The following is a 22,012-nucleotide window of genomic DNA, read 5'->3' as shown; positions in this document are numbered from 1 at the left end:
AAACTTAGACTAAAATGAAAGAACAGGAGAGACGGTAAGAGTGATGAAAGGTGAGAGAAAGGCAGACGGGGAAGAGGAGGAGGAGGGGGAACATTCCTTCCACATAAAACTGTTGAGCTTTCCTTTCCCTAAAATAAAAACGTATATCTTGAAATTGTGGCTCCCCTGTGGACCTTTCCCTCTGAGGAACTGTAAGTCAGAACAGATAGAAGCCGTCTGACGCAAACACCGCAGGAGGAGAAGCTCACCGACACAGTCAACACATTTTTAGCTCGACACACAGTGAGCCAACAAAACTGGCAGGTAGGCTTGCTGTCAGCCATCTAAAATACTGTATATCCATGCAGTCCAAAGCACCTTTTCCATACACATGTGCTACTTGATTTGACTCGGTTTGACTCAGCGCGTCAACCCAGCACGGCAGGGATTCGCGTCTCCATTACAACAGGGCTACCTGCCTGAAGGTGTGTGTAACCACGGCTGTGACTAGTGGTCCAAGGAGCGGCTGTAAAACCGTAGATAAACACATTACACTTCCTATATTCTTCACAATAAAAGTCCCCCTTTATTAGGGTTGTTTGTTCTCTTCCTCCTTGCAATAGCCGCTAACAAAGCTCCGCTAATTCAGTGATGAACTCATATAATTTCCAACAAATTCTTCACAATAAAAGTCCCCCATTATTTTGTTATTTTAAAGCTTTTATTATGAAGCAGCAAAATCAGTAAATGTTGGGGCTTCTTCAGTGGCAACTTAGCACGTCTCCTATACAGCTGAAAGCGAACATGACAGTAAAATAAAGCTAATATCTGAAAGTACAAACAAGGACGCAAGAGAGAAACTAAAAACCAGAGACTGAGTTAGAAGCTACAAAAGTACTAAGAGCTGACCACGTGAGACGCCACCGTTACCTGCTTGGAGGCGGGTCGGGCACAATTTGGCCTAACTCTTGAGATGGTCCATCTCGGGCGCAACTCTTGCTAAAACTAGTAATGGAAACACAAATCAGCACAGCATGGGTTGACTCTGCACAGTCAAAAGTGTCAATGGAAAAGCCCTACAGGAGTCCACGCCAGACCAGACCAGACCAGGCCTTCCCTATATCAGGAACCAGTTGGGAAATGAAATGCTTCTCTGATCTGACAAATATGACACCTTACCCCTGGTGCTTTCCACTACATTGATTATTCCACACAATGCTGCTACACCAACAACTACAGCAACAGCATGCTGGAGCAGAAAGGGGGTCAACAGCCCTTACTGGCTCTCTGTAGAGTCTTTCTCCATTAACCAAAACCAAATAGTAAAAGACTTCTAGGGGATCCCAGTATTAAGTATAATCAAGTTACACTGGGACTGTCCTAATGAGCTCTTGCTCAAAAGCACTATTCGGAGAAGTGTAATGGTAAACCCTGTTTACATAGGACACGCTTCAGCTGTATTTTCACTCATCCGTCACACAGAACAGATACACAATCATCTTTTTAGGTCTTAAAGGGATACTACACCCACAAAATTGCCATTCGTATATCAATTACTCACCACGTGCTGCCTTGAATTCTTGAAGAAAACTTTGTTTTTCTCGCATGCCTCCACAGTGAACGGAGAATCAAAAAATGGAGAAAAGTAGTGCTGCCCCCTCTTAGTCGACTAATCAGTCGTTTTGGTCTTAGTCGACTAAGATTTCTTTAGTCGATTAGTCTTTTTTTTTGTGCTTTTTTCTTTCTGATTTACTTATTTCCAAGAAACTGCTGAGCACATCTCTGACAAATACAAGATTTAAAGTGGTGCTTTTGTGTGATTCTTTGTGTAGTAACTCACAGATCTGTCAATTAAATCCACTAGTTTTGTCGATTAAGCGACAAAATCGTATGAGTGTTAGCCGACTAAGAATTTCTTTGGGCGAGGACAGCCCCAGAGAAAAATCTTGATGAATTCAAGTAAATGGGGGCCACGTTTAACCACAGCAAAACTATATCAAAACATCCGTTAACAAACTCTTCATTCATCGTGGAGGCATGTGAGAAAAACAAAGTTTTCTTCAAGAATTCAAGGTAATGAGGTGAGTAATTGATATACAAATGATCATTTTGTGGGTTAAGTATTTCTTTAAATCAATGTTTTCTCCTCTTACAAATGTAACTACATGATTATATTTTGGTCTGTGAGCGCTGTCAATACACTTGAGTGCACAGCAGTACATCCCTGAACCAATACAGTGTACACATAGACGGATGGCTGTAGTTGCTGTTGTGCTGCTTTTGCTACGTGGCGGCCGTTGTAGACGCGAAGGTGAAAGCATAACGAGTCGGGGGAAACATTTTAAAGCGTGTGCGTTTTGTCACTGTGGAGCCGTACATTTCTGAGGGCTCTTTGTCCTTGCATGATTGGCCAGAGAACAGGAACAAGCTCATCTGAGCATTTAACAGGCTGGCCCTGTGGTGAGCGCAGACAGGAGGGGGCTGTGTCTGCCAAGCCTAATAGCAGGTCAGAGTTCACACAGTCTCACACACACAGTTTAGCACAAATGTAGCACTGTGGAAAACCCAAAGCTCGGTGACTACACCGCAGACACAGACAGGGCTCTTTCTCCAGCCTCCTTATCACCAGAGATAAGCATCATCACACCTACAAAGATGCAAATGGAGCAAAGACAGAAACATGATCGGAAGTCACAAAAGTGGTACACAAATACAACTCTCCTGTGGTGTATTTAGCACTTAGAAAAACACACATGGTAATTTTAGCCCTCTGCTGTGGGTAGTTTGAGCTTCAATGAGGAACTTTGTTTAGTGACCAGAGAGGTAAACACCAGGGCTCGGATTAAAGGGCGTCCCGTTGTCCCAAGGATGGAAAAAATTATTAGGGGCCGTCCCTAAACTACAGGGACAGTCACAGGACGGAAGATAGGCCTAGCCTTTAAAAAAAACCCAATAAAACAACTGTGATAAAACCATAACATTAATCTCCGAGGCAGTTATAACGGCGTCCCAAAGCAGAGGTGGGATTTTACACTTTCTGGTGTTACCGGCGGCCTCACCAGCAAAACGTACCACAAAAGAGACAAAGACAGAGACAACCTCTAACCACGCTTTCTGTCTCTCTCTGTCTCTAGCCCCGTTTCCACCGCAGGAACATTCCCCCAGAACTGGGAAGCTTTTGAGGAACTCATTGCGTTTCGATCGCAGGGACCAGGGTCTAAATATAGTTCCAGGGCCTTTTTAGCCCCTAAAAAAGGCCCTGGTCAGGGGGTAGTGCTTTCTGAAAGTGCAGGAACTTTCGAGGTGGAGTTTACAGGGATGACCGTTGCTGAATGGTAAAACACACTGACAGCACCACTGCTTCAACGGCTTCAACTTGTGTACCGCTTCATTCATAAACAAGGAAGTACTCTAATATCGAGTTAGGACCATTTTAGGACAAGGGGAGAGCATTTCTCTTTGTTTGATAACATTCAAAGTAAAGTTAGGCTCTGCTGTCGTCAGAAAAATCAAAAAATTTCAACGTAACGGGAAAAAAACGGAAGAAAGAGCTTCGCAAACACATCGAAGATCACGGAGGTTCCCATAGGAATGAATGACTCGCATACGCACACAGAGTTGTGTGGAAACGAGGCATTAATTATGAAAATAATTTTATTGTAGAATTCATTTTATACTTAAGACGGCCAGCATTTACTTTGGGACGGTTTAAACTGTATTTTGGGACGGTGGTGAAAAAAGTTAAAGTTGGAGCCCTGGTAAACACGTGCACACATCACAAACACATCGTGAGGAAACCCCCCAACCCCAGTTTCATTATACACCCAGCATTTATGTTGGGAGTGATGCTCTGGAACAAGCGCTGCGGCTTTCAGCCTCCCGCTCATTCATTCCCCACTTTCCCCTCAGAGGGTTCTGGTGGATTTATGATGGGGGGAGAACGTCCGTGAGCAAGAGAGAGGCGATTTCCCTACCGTGTGCCAACTTGGCTCGGTGCGGACCCCGAGGACGGCCAGCTGGTCGCACATCACACGGCCACACGCATCATTGACGGGCTCAGACTGTAAGGAAACAGTATCCCACTCACACGTACCCCGACTTACAACAAAAAAAAGAGACTCCACCCTAACAACGACCAACTAGTCACACAGCACTGAAAACGCTTACCACACGGAAAGTCTTCCCTTCATATTCACACACACTCACACGATTAGAACATACAGTTTAACTGGCACATGTGTGCCGTTTCACAGCATTAAGCTTCGCATTTGTCTCCCGGTCTGTCATTGCTTCCAGACTCCCGTGACGGAGCGTGATGGAGAAAATGAAAACGTTTCTTTAACGACAAACAGACTCTTGAGCTCTCTGTTTGTTTGTACATACTTGAGCGTCTTAAGTTTGAATCACGCAGCAGTAGCTATGATACGAGCCTGATGGTAAGAGAAACAGCCGTGGCAGCAAAGAACATCAAAGTCATCATCAAGTCAAAACAAGAACAAACAGTACAGCAATAAAACCGCACACACACACACACACACACACACACACGTGTACCCACTCTTACATCACGGTGAGTATTTTCCTTGCAAACTCATCAGGGATTCCTACGTGATGTCATGTGGAGCCAAAGAAAGAAGGGGTATAAATATCTAAGGGAAGGACGGAGAAATATAGCTTTTTTTCCTTCATTTTTCACTGATTCATGTGTTTGTTCCAGCTACTTCAAGATGTTGGACTTTCCTCTACTCCAAGAAGCAGATGAAAACCCAGGAAAACGAATGACAGGGTACAAACTAATGCCTCTCTCCCACTGGACAAAAAACCCACTAACACCCACTGACATCTGGCTTTTGTCTTTAGTGGGAAACGTTACAATCGGCATTCATTTCCTGGACAAATGACTCTGCAGTAGTCACGGGTATTTATCAGCTCGAGCTCCGATCGGCAGCGTTGGAAACATTACACCCGGATTGACACGCACATTTTCACCCCTTTTGCAGCACCATGCCATGTGACGCACGTTGTAGTGAATATATCATAAATAAAATCAACAAGGATTTGGACCATTATAATAATGTATTAACGTACAAAACATACAATTAATATGCTTTCCTCAAAGCCACCAGACTCCAGTCAGACAACGGTCATTGTACCTCGCTCTTCATCAAAACACACTTCATTCAAACTCGACAGAAACTAAATAAAACTCATCAAAGCCATCTTTAATAGTCTTTCCACTGTTCCAGCAATCACCAACTCTGGTTTGGTAGAAATAAACCCTTAATTCACAAAGTTAGATGTGAAAACAAACAGACGTTATTTGCGCTCCTCAAAGCCACCCGACTCCATTGACAGAAACAGTCATTTTACTTCGCTGATCTTCGTAAAACACACTTCATTCAAACTCGACAGAAACAAAATAAAACTCATCAAAACCATCTTTGTTAGTCTTTCCACTGTTGCAACAATCACTAACCCTGGTTTGGTCTAAATAAACCCTTAATTCACAGAGTTAGATGTGAAAACAAACAGACGTTATATGCTCTCCTCAAAGCAACCAGACTCTAGTCAGAAAACAGTAATTTACATCGCTGATCATCGAAACACACTTCATTCAAACTGGACAGACACAAAACATCAAAACTGTCTTTGTTAGTCTTTCCACTGTTCCAGTTCTGTTCCTTTACTTTCACTGTTTACTAACCCTGTTTTCTGGCGCGTTCGTGACGTCGAACGCGAGCACACCAGAAATAAAAAAAAACAAAGTTTACTCATCTAATGGCAATGGGAAAGGAGACTATCGCCTATTTAAGCTGGTTTTCCCGTGTTTAAAAAACCTCCATATATGCATTAATTTTGGTGGGAAAAGGCCTTTAGAGGCTACAGTGGAAACAAGCAGCTTCTAGACAGAAGAACTGAGAGGACCGAGAAGCAGAGGAACAACAGATAAATCGTGACTGATGACTGTGGCACTGACAAATCCATGAGATTATTGTACCAGACACACATGCAGCGACAGCTCATTTCATAAAACTCAAGACAATTTGTCCTTAGATTAGCCTTTGGCCCGTAAACTTATACAGATAAGAAGCTGACAGGCTGCATCCTCCAAAGATCATGCCGTGTGTCTCTTACCTAGGTATGGTATACAGGAGACCATGCTCTGGCTGCTTATGAAGTCTCTCAGACGTTTATAGTTGTCTTCTTTGGACATCAGGTAGTCGAGCCGATCAAATGTCGCCTTGTCCTTCCGACTCAGTAACTGAGATAAAGAGGGAAAGAAAGGGAGAATGAGAATAAGAGCATTAAACAGAAACAAACGGCTATAACGGGATAGCAACACATACGGGCTAGGAGAAATAAAATGACATAATTTAATACACCTTCATTCAGCAGGACGTGCAGGATTCTGCCTGCTAATATTCTGCTATGACTCGCAGTTGTCCATGTCAGAATAAAATGCAGTCGTGTTGTGCAGAATAAAACCATTACTCTCTAGCTGGTAGCTTGTTTTAATGAACGGGCCACAGTGCCATGAAGCTTTCCAGATAGAGACAGACTGTTTGCATGCTTGTGTGTGTCTGGTTGTGAGAGCTACGGATATGAAGTGTACTCCTGCGAGAGAGCTGCACTGCAGAGTCGTTAGCTTGTGGATCAAAGCAGCAGACCACAGTTCATCTGATCTGCTGACGTACAGGAACTTTATAGGTTGTGACGATAGCAGAAAGTACTAATGATACCTGCAGAGATCGAGTGTGTGCATGTGTGTGTGTGTGTGTGTGTGTGTGTGTGTGTGTGTGCGCGCCCTTCTGTCTTCTAAGAAGCAGGTGAGCTATAGTATGTCCTGGCCAGCAACAGCGTTTGCTGACTGGCTAAAAGAATCTCCTGTGGTTTTGTGGAGCCGGGTATAAGAAGTTTCCACCATTACATCAGAGCATCATCATGCCATTATGTAAGCTCTACATCTTCAATGAGAACACTGAAACAGATCGACAATCCTTCATACGTTTTTAAAATGAATAGTGGTACATCATTTCCTTCATAAAAAAAGGTCTACAAATGAATAACGTGTTCAAGATGTTCCTGCTCTAAATCTGATCAAATCTGTATGAAGGTGCTGGGTATGTCACTTAAAGGAACAGTGTGTAGTATTTCGGGGGGTCTATTATCAGAAATGAAATATAATACTCATAACTATGTTCTCAGTAGTGTATAATCACCTGAAAATAAGAATTGTTGTGTTTTCATTAGCTTAGAATGAGCCCTTCATATCTACAGAGGGAGCCATGTTGCTCCACCATGTTTCTACAGTAGCCCAGAACGGACAAACGAAACAATAGTTCAAGAGAGAGCCTTTCATGTTTTTATGTTACCTGAAGGCCACCGTAGTTCTCCGACACACTTGTGAAACTGCGGTAATGTGAGCCGCAAAGTGCTAAACCGTGGTACCGCCGTCTGGCTTCCGTTGCTCCTAAAGTGTTATTAGGGTAAGGATGGCCTCTGAGTGAGGCGAACGGCGTTACCACAGTTTTGCACTTGGCGACTCATGTTACAACAGTCTTGGAAAGTGAACGGAGAAGTACTCAGTTGGTTGCAGCCTGCAACCACACCTTAGATGCTGCCAAATCCTACACACTGTACCTTTAAAAGGTCCCATATTATAAAAAGTGAGATTTTCACATCTTTTATATTATAAAGCAGGTTTAAGTGATATATAAATACTGTGAAAGTATCAATACACTCAATCCATGGAGAAATACACACAGCCAGTATTCAGAAACTGAGCGTTTAAAACAAGCCGATTTCTGTCCATTTGTGATGTCACAAATCTACAATATTTAGACCATTTCACAGTTTTAAACATAAACACACTAAATGTGTCCCAGTTTATTTCCTATTGCAGTGTATGTGAATGACATCAGCTGACAGGATGTAAACATGGACCCAAGCTGTTTCCTAGCAACGCAATTCCGTTGCAATGCGCTAAAACTGAGTGTTTCAGACAGAGCATGAATACAAGTATATTCAGACAGACAGTATGATAAAAAATAATGTGTTTTTTGAACATTAAAGCATGTAAACATGTTCTAGTAGAAACCCAAAATACAAGCATGAACCTGAAAATGAGCATGATATGTCCCTGTTAAGGACAGATTGACAGCACTAAGAAATGACAGAAAAGGACTGCCATCTCTCTGAAAACCTCAACCATTCCTTGGTTGACGTTTATATTTGTTAAATTCTCATTTTCTCTCATGAAAAGGGGTGACTTCAAGGTTTTCTAAACAGTCCTCTCCGTTTATTTATTTTCCCTGAACTCTGCCATTCATCTTGTCATGTCACTTGTGTGCTAGTTTTTATTAGCCTTTGTTTGTGTGTCCAGTGTTTTTGGTAGAGATCTGCGTGACATCCCAGTTTATTGACAGCACTCTACTAATAAACCAGACTTGCCTTCAAAGTAAGGTAAACACACTCACCGCCCATGTTTTGGTGAGCCTGAAGATGGGGGCACTTTGTAGCGCCGACACCACAGCCATGACCGCATGGAGGTTGTTCATGTCGCACAGTTTCTACGAAAAGTTAAAGTACAAAGGGCGTGCATTAAGTCCGGTTTACAATGCAAACATTCATGAGGATGGAACAACAACGTTGTGTTGTGCGTGGGTGTGTGTGTGTGTGTGTACCTTGGCAGTGCGGATGTACAGACTCAGCACCTCAGCTCTGATCTTCAACGTCTGCGCATGGAGGATCTCTCGTACCACCCAGAAACTCGTCTAGAAAAAAAAAAAAAACACACACACAAAGACGAGAGATTACGGCACCAAGCAACTCTCACAAACTCAAAAACAGACCCGAGATGAGGCCGCAGAACTGATGACACAGAAAACGTTATTGCTCATGTGTTACACTCAATGAGGATTTCAGGTGTGTGCAAAGAGAGGGCGGGTGTTCCGCCTTGTTAAACCTCCTGTCGTTTGAGTCTAGAGCCAAGGCCTCTCAGACAGTCATGACAACTCTGGGCTGAAACCAGGACAAAGCGGAGCAGGAGAGCAAAGGGCTAACGGGAACGCTCCATTAGAGCCGATTAGGAATTAGCTCTTGAGGAAAAACAAGAGCTTCAGAGGAAAATCCAACTGATTCCAACTGATTCCACAACACACACACACGCCATAACTCCTAATATGTCAACCGAGAAAGGAGGAGTGTGTGTTCGGAGTATTTGGCCAGACCAAGAGTGATGTCGGAAATCTGTCTCTTTTGGGAGAATGCTGGTAAGCCAAAGTTCTGATTACACGTACACACAGAGAGAGAGAGACGAGTCAGTGAATCAATCAGTGTTAAAGCTCTGGGGAGGGAGGGGATGGAAAGAGGAAGAGGAGAAGAGTGAGGGAAGAGAGGAGGTAACGGGAGGGGAAGTTAGCTCCAATGCCGCAGGGCTCTGAGGGCTTTCAAAGCCCACAGCTGTCTGCACATTGTGTTCTGATAAGGCAGACTGACCATCTCCGATTTTTCTTCTTTAGACAGTTGCAACGCATCCAAAATGCTGCTGCTGGAATACTTACAAACACCAAGAGGAGAGAGGACACATTTCTCCAATCCTTAAATCCCTGCACTGGCTTCCAGTTAAATATAGAGTTGATTTCAAGGCCCTAATTCTCATCTATACGTCACTCAATGGTCTGGGCCTAAAATGTATTGCCGAGTACAAGCTGGGTAGTTCTCTCAGATCTGCAGGGACTGGTCAGTTAGTTAAAAAAAATTATAAGAAAGGATCCAATGCATTGAGCAAATTACCAAGAATAAAATTTAGGGGAAAGAAGAAAAAAAATATAATATAGATATAACAAGTAAATAAAAGCAAATAGATACATCAAATAAAATACAATAAAGGAAAAAAATTGAGAAAAAAAATAATAATAAAAAAAGGATCCAATGCATAAACGTTAGTTACAATAGCAATTCCCAAAACAGGAAAAACATCAATTAGGTGGCGTGGTATATCAGAGAGTCAGTTCCTTTACATGTTCAATAAATGGAGGCTACACTACGCTACAAATAGAGGAAGTGTGTATAGCAGAGTTGCAATTTGCCCAAATGTTGCTTAAGCTTAATCTATTTTATCAATTTAGTTTTAAATTGTCTGTACTTTTATAAAACTTGGCTGTACTTTTATTTATCTTATTTATACTTCTATGCTTCTTTTTTTTTGCCTGTAAAGCACTTTGAATGACCTCTATATATGATAAGGTGCTACATAAATAAACTTGCCTTTGCTTCTAACGCAGACTTTTATCTCTCTCTGAATTATTCTCTCTCTTTGCTCCGCGCCCATTCTTCTCTCCTGTTGGGACTTTATTATGTGCTTGATTAACTGACTTTGCCAACGGTCCTCCCTTCGAGCCATAGACCACTAGGTGTGCTTCTTGTGTGTGTCTATAAATTAAGAGTTTGTGTCTGCTTCACCGTGGTTTTCTACATTCTTGATGTGCACATAATTCGAACCTACAGCTGGCTTTGACTGCTTTTTCCTGGAAACAGCCCGTGGAGTTGTTTTTGTTTCAGGGAAGAGGTGAGGAGCCGATGAGTGAAGAGATAAATTCATCCAACTACTCACTCTCTCACTCTCTCCGTCTTCTCTTATAAACACATGATAAAGACACACTCCATCTATGCAGGTACTGGATCTCAAGGAAACATATGGATTTCATTTTCATCCATTTCATGAAGACGTCTGTAAACAAGATGAGGGAGTGATACATAGATGGACTGGACCATGACTTCCATTGGCTTCTACTTTAATTTGCATCTCTTGCTTTGAGACAGTGACCTCATGTGAAGAAGAAAACCTCTCAAATGTTGTCCAGTCTTCCCTCCACCTCCAGTTTACAGTAGACAGTCAGGAGTTTCCATTGACTGTAAAATATGATTCCAGTCTGGGAACAAAACATGCTGCAGCTTCACTTTTAGTTTCCTCAGTGGTCTAACTTGATATGTGAGGTCAATCTGGACAAAGCGTGTCCGTCCAAATCGATATACCACCGGGACTCATTACGGAGTCTGTGTCCCCGTCAGCCGTGGCCTCCAAAACAGCACAGCGATGACATCACTCAGGATGGCAGTGCTCTACATAGGAGCGTTAACAAGAATGTGGGGGTTTTAGGGATACGGGGGTCGTCTTATCTTTACAGATCTCATATTATGTCCCGCAGCAAAGATCATGTCTTTTGGGGTCTGTGTTTATGAGCGTATCAACGCCTCCAGATGGAACAGCGAGGCCCCGGCGCTTCAATAATCATAAATAAGCGGAAGCAGACGGATCCAGATACAGAGCTCATAGCTGTGGATCGAACCATTTAATGGCCTGAGGGGAGGAAGGGATGAGATGGAGATGAAGATCTGGCCAAAGATGATGGGGACTACAGCTGACTGACAGACGTGAGGCGAACTGATCCCTAATGTGCTGATGCCTGTTCAGTGGTAGAAATTTAATTTACAGATTGGTGTTAAGAATGACCCACAAGCCACTGCACCAACAATGAGCTGGAATAACGCTTCATCCACACTGGGAACGTCAGGGGCGCATGGCGGCTGCGTGATTCACGCGTCGGGTGTTCACACCAGCTGCGTTTCTGCTGCGTGTCTGCTGCTACAGCTGCTGCTGTCAGCCCTTACTTTCTAAATAGAGTTTGCCTTTCATAATGGCCATTTAATTTAATTATAAATGTCATTTATATTTATTTTAGACAGAGAAAGGTTAAGAAATGTGTGGTAATTTGTAAATAATAGTAATAATCCACAATTAAAACATTGTACTATATTCATTCATGGAGCTCTCCAAGTCACTGCATGTTCCACATCATTGTCCTTCACATATTTCAGAATAAAAGCCTCATGTTAACAAATGAAGGAATTCTGTCCACAGAAAAAGTGCTTTTATTTTTAAATGAAAGCAGGAAGTTTTGATTTAAAAGTAAGTCTTTACTTTTTTTCATCTCCGTAACATATTCTACAGATAGACATCGAAACTGTAGTAATGTTGCTGGTATGATGTCAATATACAGTCAATAGATCACTAAAAAACAACAGGTAATGCAGCCGCCACGCGCTCCTGACGTTCCCTGTGTGTCCCGGGCTTAAGTTGGTGATTCTGCCCTTCTAAACGTTTACAAAAGGCACATAAGAGAAGAAACTGATGCCTCAGTTTAAAATAAGTCATATCAATCCTTTACTGTTATCTGACTGCATAATTTACATAATAACCGCAAGTTTGTATTCTGCAATATTTGACCTAGGATGTACCCTCTATAAACATATCTGCATATGAATGCAGAATGGATGGTCTATTGGTTCCGAGACTGCCTAAAATGTAAATAATATCTATAATAAAGTTTTGGTAACGGAGGTTGCGCTTCAACAATGGGATTCACGATGGAGTGCTAGACCCAAAGTCCAATAAGTATGAAAAATGTGATAGGGTAACACATCCCATGCCCATGCCAAAAGCTAAAATAATTGGATCCAACTCCCAGCTGTGTGTTAACTCTGCCTTTGTGTATATTACTGAACCGAATCTACTGTATATACTCCAAACGCTCTGAAGTAGGCTCTGTGCCAAGATGTGTAAGCGTATATCTATTGTGATGTGTCTGTTTCCAGAGCTTCTTCTATACGCTGATCCAAGTTCTCTAAAGTGATGAAGTTCTTTGCATCCTCCTGCAGCTTCAAAATCTCCTTCTCTTTTTCCTTGATAAATTCTTGCTGCTCTTGTTCTCGCTGAATGGCAGCTTCTACCCGCTGATGTTCAGCTTCCTCCTTTTCCTTCTGGACCCTCAACACCCTGAGTTTGAGCAAGCGGAGGTTCTCGTGGTCGTTGAAGGCCATGAGGGCACGATGCTCCTCCGCCAAGTGAAATAATAGTATTTTGAAATCTGGGATGTGCTACCCTATCACATATTTCATCTTTAATAATGTCTTGCTCCCAGTGCTGCTATATACAGTAGGCAAGATATAATGATGTTTTTTTTCAGTCAAAAGTTTAAGCATATTTTCTGTCTGTTTCCATTGAATTTACACCGATGTGATGAACTCTGTAGGTCTTACCTCCTGGTGAGAATATAGTCTATTCCCATTTGGTTGTAATCACCACTAATTCTTTATTACTGCTCTAATCATTTCTGAATGAAAACATTTACTTTTTTACTACTGCATGCAAGATGCTGATTTGTTTTTGCACAAATCCCAATAAGACATTATTACTGTTCATTGATCATAATGTCATAATGGGTTCTGAATTATCCTCCCTTTGCCTCCTGCAGAATAGACTAGCCAGGTCTCTTCTGCTCCATTGGCTCCCGTAGCGCAGTGCCAACAAAACGAGGACTGAAGGAAGAGGAATATGGCTTTGGCTCATGCTCTCTGGGACTCTCTGCCCTCCCAATCCAAGTATCAAAAAAAAAAGGCTCATTTTCCTTGGCTCCCGGCGGCTGAAATGTGTGCAGCTAACATCTTGAATCACCGTTTGGGATCTGCTATACATGGGGAAGTTTCCACAGCAACACATTCTTGTTAGATCATCTCATATTTATGCTGGAGGGCAGTGAAGTGGGTCTTAAAAGGAGCCTGGCAATAACACTGGAAGGGGATTAAAGGCCACGGCTGCTCCTTACATCATTACCCACAACTTCCTGATGATGATTTCACAGGGCACTGGGGGAGCAGGCAGTACACTCTCCTGCATACATTTGGAAATGTTTCTACACGTGCTGCACCAACATTGATAACTTCATGAGAGCCAGAACCAAGGACCAGATGATGACAAAATAAAATACCTTCCGCCAGACCACCAGGGGACTATTTCTGATGTATATGACATGGAGATATTTAGGCGCCGCCATAACAAGCAGGGCTTCAACCACCTCTGGGAGAGCTAGGGGGATGATTTAGTGCTTGGAGGACGGAGGCAGAGGACATGATGGAAAAAAGAGCTGCAATCTCTCCATTCCGAGATGACCAAAGCTCATAAATCGTTAACACTGCAACAGGGACTGTTTTCTCTCCCCTTTTGGGTGAGATCTGAGGCAGTACTGACTGTGATGTAACTGTGGATGCATCTCACCTGGTTGAACCTGCGAGTGAAGGCCACAACATTTGGAGCGGTGATGTGCTTCTCCTTCTTGTTCCAGCCGCAGCTTGAAAGCTCCTGAAAACATACAAACAACCAGGGAAACTGACATTATGCACTGAGCCAAAGCATCTTTTTTTTATACACGCCAGGATTTTACTGAATGTACTCAACAGTCAAGTCAGAGGTCACTCAGTGGGAAGAGGAGAGAAGGCAGAGAGCAGGATAGGAGAGAAAAGCAGATGAGGAGGAAGAAAGAGAGAGATCCAGTGAAAGGCTGAGACAGATTCATGGATGAGTGCAAAAACAAACAGGTGAAGCTATGCAGGAACACGCTCTGTCTCAGTATGAAGCTCAGCTCAATACTGATTAAAATAGGGCTGGGACAATAATCCATTTTATTTTCAATTACGATTTTGGCTTCCAGTGATTATGAAAACAAGATAATTCGAGATAAAATGATTATTGTGCAGCATTCCGTTTCGTAATGATGCTCCCGTTCTGTCTTGTGTGACTTTTTGCTGTGTCATCACCTACAAAATGTTCTTTCTAAAAGGCATGATGTTTCCAAAGTCAATGAGTAATCGCTTTAATGGAAATGGAAATCCAATTTTATTGTCAAAGATTGAATATCGCACAGCACACAGTGAAATTTAGCTACTGCATTTAACCCATCTTAGTATATTAAGAGCCATGGGCAACTATTATAAAGCGCCCGGTGATCAATTTTAGGGGGTAGGTGCCTTGCTCAAGGGCACTTTGGCAGCGCCCAGGGGGCAAACTGGTACCTCTACAGCTCGATCCAGCGTTGGTCCATACGTGGACCAGAGCCGGCGACCCTCCGGTTCCCAAGCCAAGTCCCCATGGACTGAGCTATTGCCGCCCCCAAAAATGAAATATTTGTGATCTCAATATTCACCAAAATAATTGTGGTTAAAATTTTTGCCGTAATCAAGCAGCCCCAGATTCAAACTATTCCAATGTTCAACCAAGCTATGCATTGACTCCTGAATTCAACCTAAAAAACGTTGGACATTTTGAGTTGCCATAGCAGAAAAACCACTGGTGTAACTAATAACATTAATGATAACTCTGTTCCTATTAGTCAGGCTCTGGAACACCCACACTGTAATGTAATGTTTTCTGTGCAGGAGGAGGCTCATGCATGCCATGAACACTGGGGTTATCTGAGGCACATTTCAGCCAGCTGCAGAGGATGGTACTGCAATGGAGAAGGTACAAACGCCACATTAAAAGAGAAGAAGACACAAACCGCAAGCCGATGTAAACAATGTTGATTTAAAAACATTTAAAAAATGTATTGCAAATGTTTTATGGGGCAGGAGATGCATTTATTAGACCTTAAGGGCAGAATTGTGGACAAACACTGTGCATTTTGGTTAGAATTTAAACATTGAAAACTCTATAGTATAGTTTTTGTACTTTGTACAGTACAGATACAGGAAATCTAAAAAATTAAATTTTAATAATGACAGCAAGTGTCCATCACAAGTTACCAGAGACCAAAGTAATGTCTTCCAAATAATTATTTTGTTTGCCAACAGTCAAAAAGTCCTAATCGCAAAGATTAATAATTACCAAGGAAGGTTTCATGTTTTTTTTTTGTTTTGTTTTTTTTTCACTTTTTTTCACGTTTGTTTTGTTAATTATTTTTCATTGATCCACTGTAGCAACAGGTTTTGTGTTTGTATGTATTGAAAAAGTTTATAAGAAACTTTAATTAAAAAAAACAGCTAGAGTTATTCATTTTACAATGACAAAACCAAAAAAGCTGCAATATTCACAAGTCATAATCAGGGTTAGATTTCTTGACTTTATTCAGGGATTGGCATAGTCGTGTGCTAATTTCCTGTTGATCATCTAAATAATGAATCATTTCTGCACTTCTAGTCTTACAAAGTAGCAGCAGCTGTGTGGACGCAGCAGTGCCGATAGTAATTTCATTACACTGCTTTTAAAGAAGGCAGGGCGGTGATTTTGGACCTCGAACAGAGAAAATTCCAACGACACATAATCAGTCGTGAGTACCAGGTTGGACTCAGTTCGGCCTCGGTTGCTGTCCTCAGTGATGACGTAAAGACGGAGACCACACAAACGCTGCAAGGGGAACCCAGACCCTCCTCTGGCCCCCGCCGGCTGTCCAGAGGCCAGGGACACTGACGTAACAGTAGGAAAAATGTTGTGCAAGCTCTGCTCTTAATCCCTGCCAGCCCGGCCCACTTGGGCTACAGTATGAACAGCTGAATCAGGCTGCAGCTCCCCCACACGATACCCCCCCAGAGAGACGGGCTGTCTGGAAGTAACAACCTTTATACCTGACAGGGTTGGGATGATATACCTTCCGATTCAATACTATCACGATACTTGGGTACAGATTCGATTGATTTGTTAACTTTTTTAACACTAGACCATGGGAAAAAGTTGAATAATACACTTCTAGGTACTTTTACTTTGGAAAATATCTAAATTAATACAGTGAAAATGTTTGACTTTCAGCATGTATGTAGTCAGAGATGACCTGAAGTAAAATATATCAGTCACTGTCAGGAATTATTTATAAAGGAAATTTCCAGCAACCCAAAAATTATAGAATATAGACATTCTCTCACAAATTAGTGGTATTTTATTTTTTAATTTATAAGGGACATGTAATGTTTTATACTTCTGGTGAATACAATCGAATCAATCCAAGTCCGTCGCTAGCTCTCCCGTCAGCTCCGTGAAGTCAGCTCCCAAAGTGTTTCCATACTTTACTGGATGTGTAGTGTTTACAACGCTGGATTTAACAGGTCGTATCCACGCGGACCCTCCGCATCTGCCGGTTTCCGCTCGCTAAGGCCGGCCGGCTACTGTTTGTTTTGGTTGACTGATACAGAACGGATATGACTTCACGTTACTCAGACTACAACAATAAAAGTGGTAACTTCCTTTTACCTCTGTATAGACTCAAATGAAGCAAATATATAGATTCTGGCATTAAAAAATCTATTTCAAAATCATAAAAAAGAAATCGTGATACATATAGTAGGTGAATCAATTGTTTTCCCCACCCCTAATGCCTAACTGCTCACAACTCCCCGACCTGGACCGCATCGGGACAGCTCATTCTAGGGTGAGTCTCTGAGTAGTTAGGGGCAGTCGGCGGGGGTAAAGAGGCAACATATCAAATACAGATGTTAACAGCAGACATTCATGCGTGGGTGAGGTGATGCCTCGGGGCCTATGATGCCTGAGTCAGGATGAGGAAACGAGGAGAGTGGGGAAGAGATGAGGGGATACAGTTAAGACTATAAAAGACAACACTGTAGAATACCTAACATCTTCCCACAAGATTTACAACCCTGTGTGAAGCCTCCTCAGAGTGGGAGCGTGTCGTCCCTGTCACAGGACGGAGCTAAATCAGAAGGTAGGAGACTCTGGCACGTCTCACCATCGTTTATTTAACATTTGTCCTTTTTAAATAAGCGCTTCCCTTCTTCCTGCCATCACGTCAATCACCTTGCCTCTCCAGCTTCCACACAACGTCAGTGATGATGATTCTTAAACAAAGACGCTCCATAGTTCGTGGGAGGTGGCGGGTGTGTTTGTGTGTCTCGCAGCCTGGACCACCACCTGACCACCCAGGTAGGTGGTGCACCTACGTCTCCCTCACTCACCGAGACCACAACGTTTCAACAACCTACACTGACCCTTCAATCCTGGACCACCGGGGCCTGTCTTGTAATCTAACCGTCCGTCCATCTGTCCATCACATTAAGCGCCAAGTTATTTACGCTTTATTGTTCTTCAGCTATTGTGTTATAACCGATGCCTCCTGTGTGTTTAAGCAGCAGGAAAGTGACCACGGCCTCTCCAGAGACAATTAGGATTCAATTTCCTTTACTTTTCTTTTGACTTTATAGTCTCGTTTTTTCACAGTCGGGCAACAGTTGAGTGTTTGGAGAAAGGCTTTGACGAGGCAGCTCTGGTAAAGAGAGGCTTTTAAAAGCTGCAGTAAAAGAGCACAGTAAAAAAGCCCGCTCCGCCAAGCCACAGACAGCCCGTCATTTCCACACGCCGGTCTGGCTGAGCAGCATTTTATATTAAAGCACAGTCCTTTGGGGCTGCTAGAAGCTCGCTGGATCGACACTGTTTGGGTACTAGGGCTGGGTATCGTTAAAAAAATTACAATGCCAGTACCACTACTAGTACACTTGAAGTGATACAGATACCAATAGAGTACTTCATTCGATACCCATCATGTGAAGCTGTTCGCTCCCTCCGCTCCTCAGCTCAAAGTCGCTCCACTCAAATCGCTCACTGCGCGTTTAAAAAAAAGATACAAGCTGCGTTGTATTTTAATTAGGGCTTTAGTCTAGCGAAAGTCTTCTTTACATTTGATCTTCTATTGAGGTTTTCGGATGAAGCTTTGAATGTCTGTCGTCATATTTTATGACCCTAAAAAAAAATCCTCTAATTAATTCTCAATTTGAATAAAGTGATTCATCGCATTAAATGAGCCTTTAATCTGTCGATTATTAAACAAACTTTCTTTAATGAATATAAGTTAGTTTCGTTTGATTGCTACTAGACTGTCCCATTAATACAGGTGTTTTTGAAAGGCTAAACGCCAACTAATATGGATTGAAGCAGAATATTTCGTTTCGTTTTATCATTTGGGAAATGATTACATCTATCTTTTTTCACTAACTGTTGACTTCTGGACATTACAACGATCTGGAGTTATTTGAAATGTTTGGATCACACAAGTGTGAAACAATCCTTCGCAGCCGCGGTGCGCAATACACAGACACATTCTGGTCGGGCTCGCTCTGGCCTGCTTTAAACTCGGTAGCGGAGCATATTTGGAGCAGGATGGAGCGGGAGATAAGGCGACCATCCAACTTTATAAAAAAATCTGCTCTGCGCTCCATCCAAAATCCTTCCGCTCATGCTCCCCGCTCGCTCGCGCTCCACTCCGCTCACATGCTCTCAAAATAGCCATTTTTTCTAGATCTGGACACAAAAAGGAATGATTGCAGGTATCGTTTGACTGGAGAAGTTCCGATACAACAGTACTGGGTGCTGGGTTATTTCGGTCGATACCTTTAAGATATCGAGTACTGATACCAAGCCCCATTGGGCACATAGCTAACATACCTCAAGTCAACTCTAGCTGGACATTTAATTGACCTATAAGTTGCCATTAAATAAAAAACTGATGGGGTAAAAGAGCATTCTAATGGATCCAACCAAAGATAATAAAGATCTGATTCTTAGCCAAACATTCCACACCAAGACTTTACATAATCCCAAACATCTCTAAAATGACCATTTCTAGATCTCCCTTCATTTAGCTTTGCATTGAATCTACTGTTTTCAAACCACATTGTGAGGCGTTTTACATGAACAATGGTACCGAGGCTGAATAAGATAACCAGCTGCAGCTAAGCCACAAAATTGCGATGACCTCATGTAAGATACCACAGCAATTCCTTTTGTTTTTTTCTGCATTGTAAATGGAAAACTGAAGTGTTGGGATCCCAGGGAGTATTAGAGGGAGGCCGCAGGCCAAGAAAGGAAGGGCTGATAAAAGAGATGGAACAGGGTGGGGGGAAAGAAGGAAGATGAGGAGGGGATGAAGTGAGATTGAGGAAGGTTTGCCGCAAGAAGAGAGGAGATTGTGGAGATATCCTGAGGAAGGAGTAAAATGGAAAATCTCCATAGTTGTGTCTGTTGCTACTTTAACTTGTAGTGAGACAGAGGAACCCTAAACTGAGCGCCATGTTGTTATGAATTCTTGAGTTATGGCCAAACGTGTTTTGTAAGGTCACAGTGACCTTTGACCACCAAATTCTAATCAGTTCATCATTGAATCCAAGTGGACATTTCTGCCAAATTTAAAGAAATTCCCTCCAGGCGTTCCTGAGCGGACGGACAGACAACCCCAAAAACATAATGCATCCGGCCACGGCTGTCGCTGGCGCAGAGGCATACAACACACATAAAGAGCAGAGGAGCAGAACAGTAAATACAAGGAACAAAAAAAAAAAAGGAAAAGAAGGCCGTAAAATGCATTATTGTCTCAGCAGCATTGTCAAGCCAGCAGCAGCCTCCATTACCGTGCTGTGCGCAGCATGGAAAGAATGACTTTTCCAGGAGCTCTTTTACTACATGTATGATTCTTATGGTCGTACAGGCCATCTTTCATGGCGAGGAAAACCAGACATGCATGTTTCTATGTGAAGATTTCATAGTGCTTCTGCTATATATATATATTATCATAAAAATCACCATTACAGTTTATAAGAAAACTGTAAACCTAATTAAAAACTATAATGGTGGGACAGAGAATGATATAAGTCATTAAATGTGTTTTGATGCAGTCTCTGTTGTTTTTAGACAGATTCTTAAAGTATTCCATTGGCACCTTTTTTAAAACTGAATCCCAATGTTCGGACAAAAATAATGTATTATATTCAAACATGCACACGATGAACTTTTATTGACTCTAATTACGGCCTTATCCCAAAATTAATCTCTAACGCTCACGTCTTGTTGTTTTTCCAAAACCGCATGGATCGACAAAATCCTCTTTGACAAGGAAAAACTGGTCCCCGTGGTTTTTCTGTCTTTCTACTGCCAAAACATTATTTTCTCCACCTTTCAGCATGATGAATGTGTATTGACCATCGTGCTGACAGGCTGCAGTGTGGGTGGGATTCCCTTATGTGTTTGTTGTATAGTGATTATCCCTCCACCAGAAAACAACATGTTCTGCAGACCACAAGGCCCGACAGAGAACTGCACTCAACATTTATTTACATCTCACATACAGTTTTGACTGTATGACGGAGAACACAAGGTTTTTTTTATCTCCCGATCTGTGCTGGAAAACATTAAGCCTGCAGACCAGACAGGCTGCAGTATGTGAAACGTTACCTGCCTCCAACTACAAGTCATCACCGGCTCACATGAGCCCTTCGGTCTGTTCGGAGGATTTCGCTGCTGGATGCTTAGACGTGAGAGGAACTGACATACTTCTCATCGGTACGTAAAAAGTAATCCGATAGCTTTTCCCTGAGAGCTGAAGCTCACAAGCCAAAGCCACTAAATTACTAACTTGGCTGTTGTCATGACTGTGCGAAACAAAGGCACCCCCCCACCCAGCCGTCCCCTTCCCCCTTCAAGTCCCTCCACATCACTCATCTCTCTTTTCCTCTCAGACTCTATTTCATAAACTTTCATAAACATCCAGCTGTAGAGCATCGCCGCACGTCTGATTTTGAAATTAGAAATGGTCTACTGGGACAGAAAAACAGTTCTGTGCAACGTTCTTATATTTCATCACAATTCTCTACACTTGCCCCTTCTCCACTTACACCTCATTTTATTTCTCTTCTCAGGTGATCTATCCACACGATAGTGTGCTATCTGATCCAGTTCACTCTCGATAAAACCTCATCGATGCTACAACCCTGCATCGTAAATTCAGATGAGAGAAAAAGATTTAGCTACAAGTCCCTAGCATCCTTCCCCCCTCCCCCGTCTCTATGATCCATCTTTGTCATTCCAATGGCATTTCACTTTGCAAAGCAACAGCCAAAGAACATATCAGCTATTCAGCGGAGGGTTGTAGATTAAATAACATCAGTCTGCTCTGCTGTATAGATTATTTTACCATCAAAAAAAAACTTCTGGTGTTCTCATCAATTATACACGAGACTCTGTCGATGTTCCACTCAGCAGCTCTTTGACCATTTCTCTGTACGAGCAGTACTGTGCAGACGAGGGTCCATTACATATGTAGTAAGTAAATTATAGCAACCCGCGTGCATGGCGATGTCTTAAGAGCTGTCACTTAACACATCATCAAAAGCAGATGTGTTTAGATTCTGTGCCGTCTGCTGT

At 42.4% G+C, this 22,012-nt stretch overlaps 1 protein-coding gene across 2 annotated transcripts in view; it reads right to left on the bottom strand.

Moving 5' to 3' along the window:
• Positions 1-22,012, bottom strand: part of ralgps2 (Ral GEF with PH domain and SH3 binding motif 2) — a 100,595-nt gene that overhangs the window by 41,059 nt on the left and 37,524 nt on the right. For both annotated transcript variants that reach the window (XM_074635955.1, XM_074635956.1), the window contains exons 6-9: positions 14,096-14,179; positions 8,664-8,753; positions 8,457-8,549; positions 6,115-6,241 (exon numbers count right to left, since the gene is read on the bottom strand). In XM_074635955.1, the coding sequence (XP_074492056.1) occupies positions 6,115-6,241; positions 8,457-8,549; positions 8,664-8,753; positions 14,096-14,179 (394 nt within the window). The remainder of the gene's footprint in view (positions 1-6,114; positions 6,242-8,456; positions 8,550-8,663; positions 8,754-14,095; positions 14,180-22,012) is intronic.

Source organism: Sebastes fasciatus, chromosome 5 (genome assembly GCF_043250625.1).
Source record: "Sebastes fasciatus isolate fSebFas1 chromosome 5, fSebFas1.pri, whole genome shotgun sequence".
Taxonomy (NCBI): domain Eukaryota; kingdom Metazoa; phylum Chordata; class Actinopteri; order Perciformes; family Sebastidae; genus Sebastes; species Sebastes fasciatus.
Note: the sequence above shows the minus strand (reverse complement) of the source record. Positions and strands in the feature narration are given on the sequence as shown.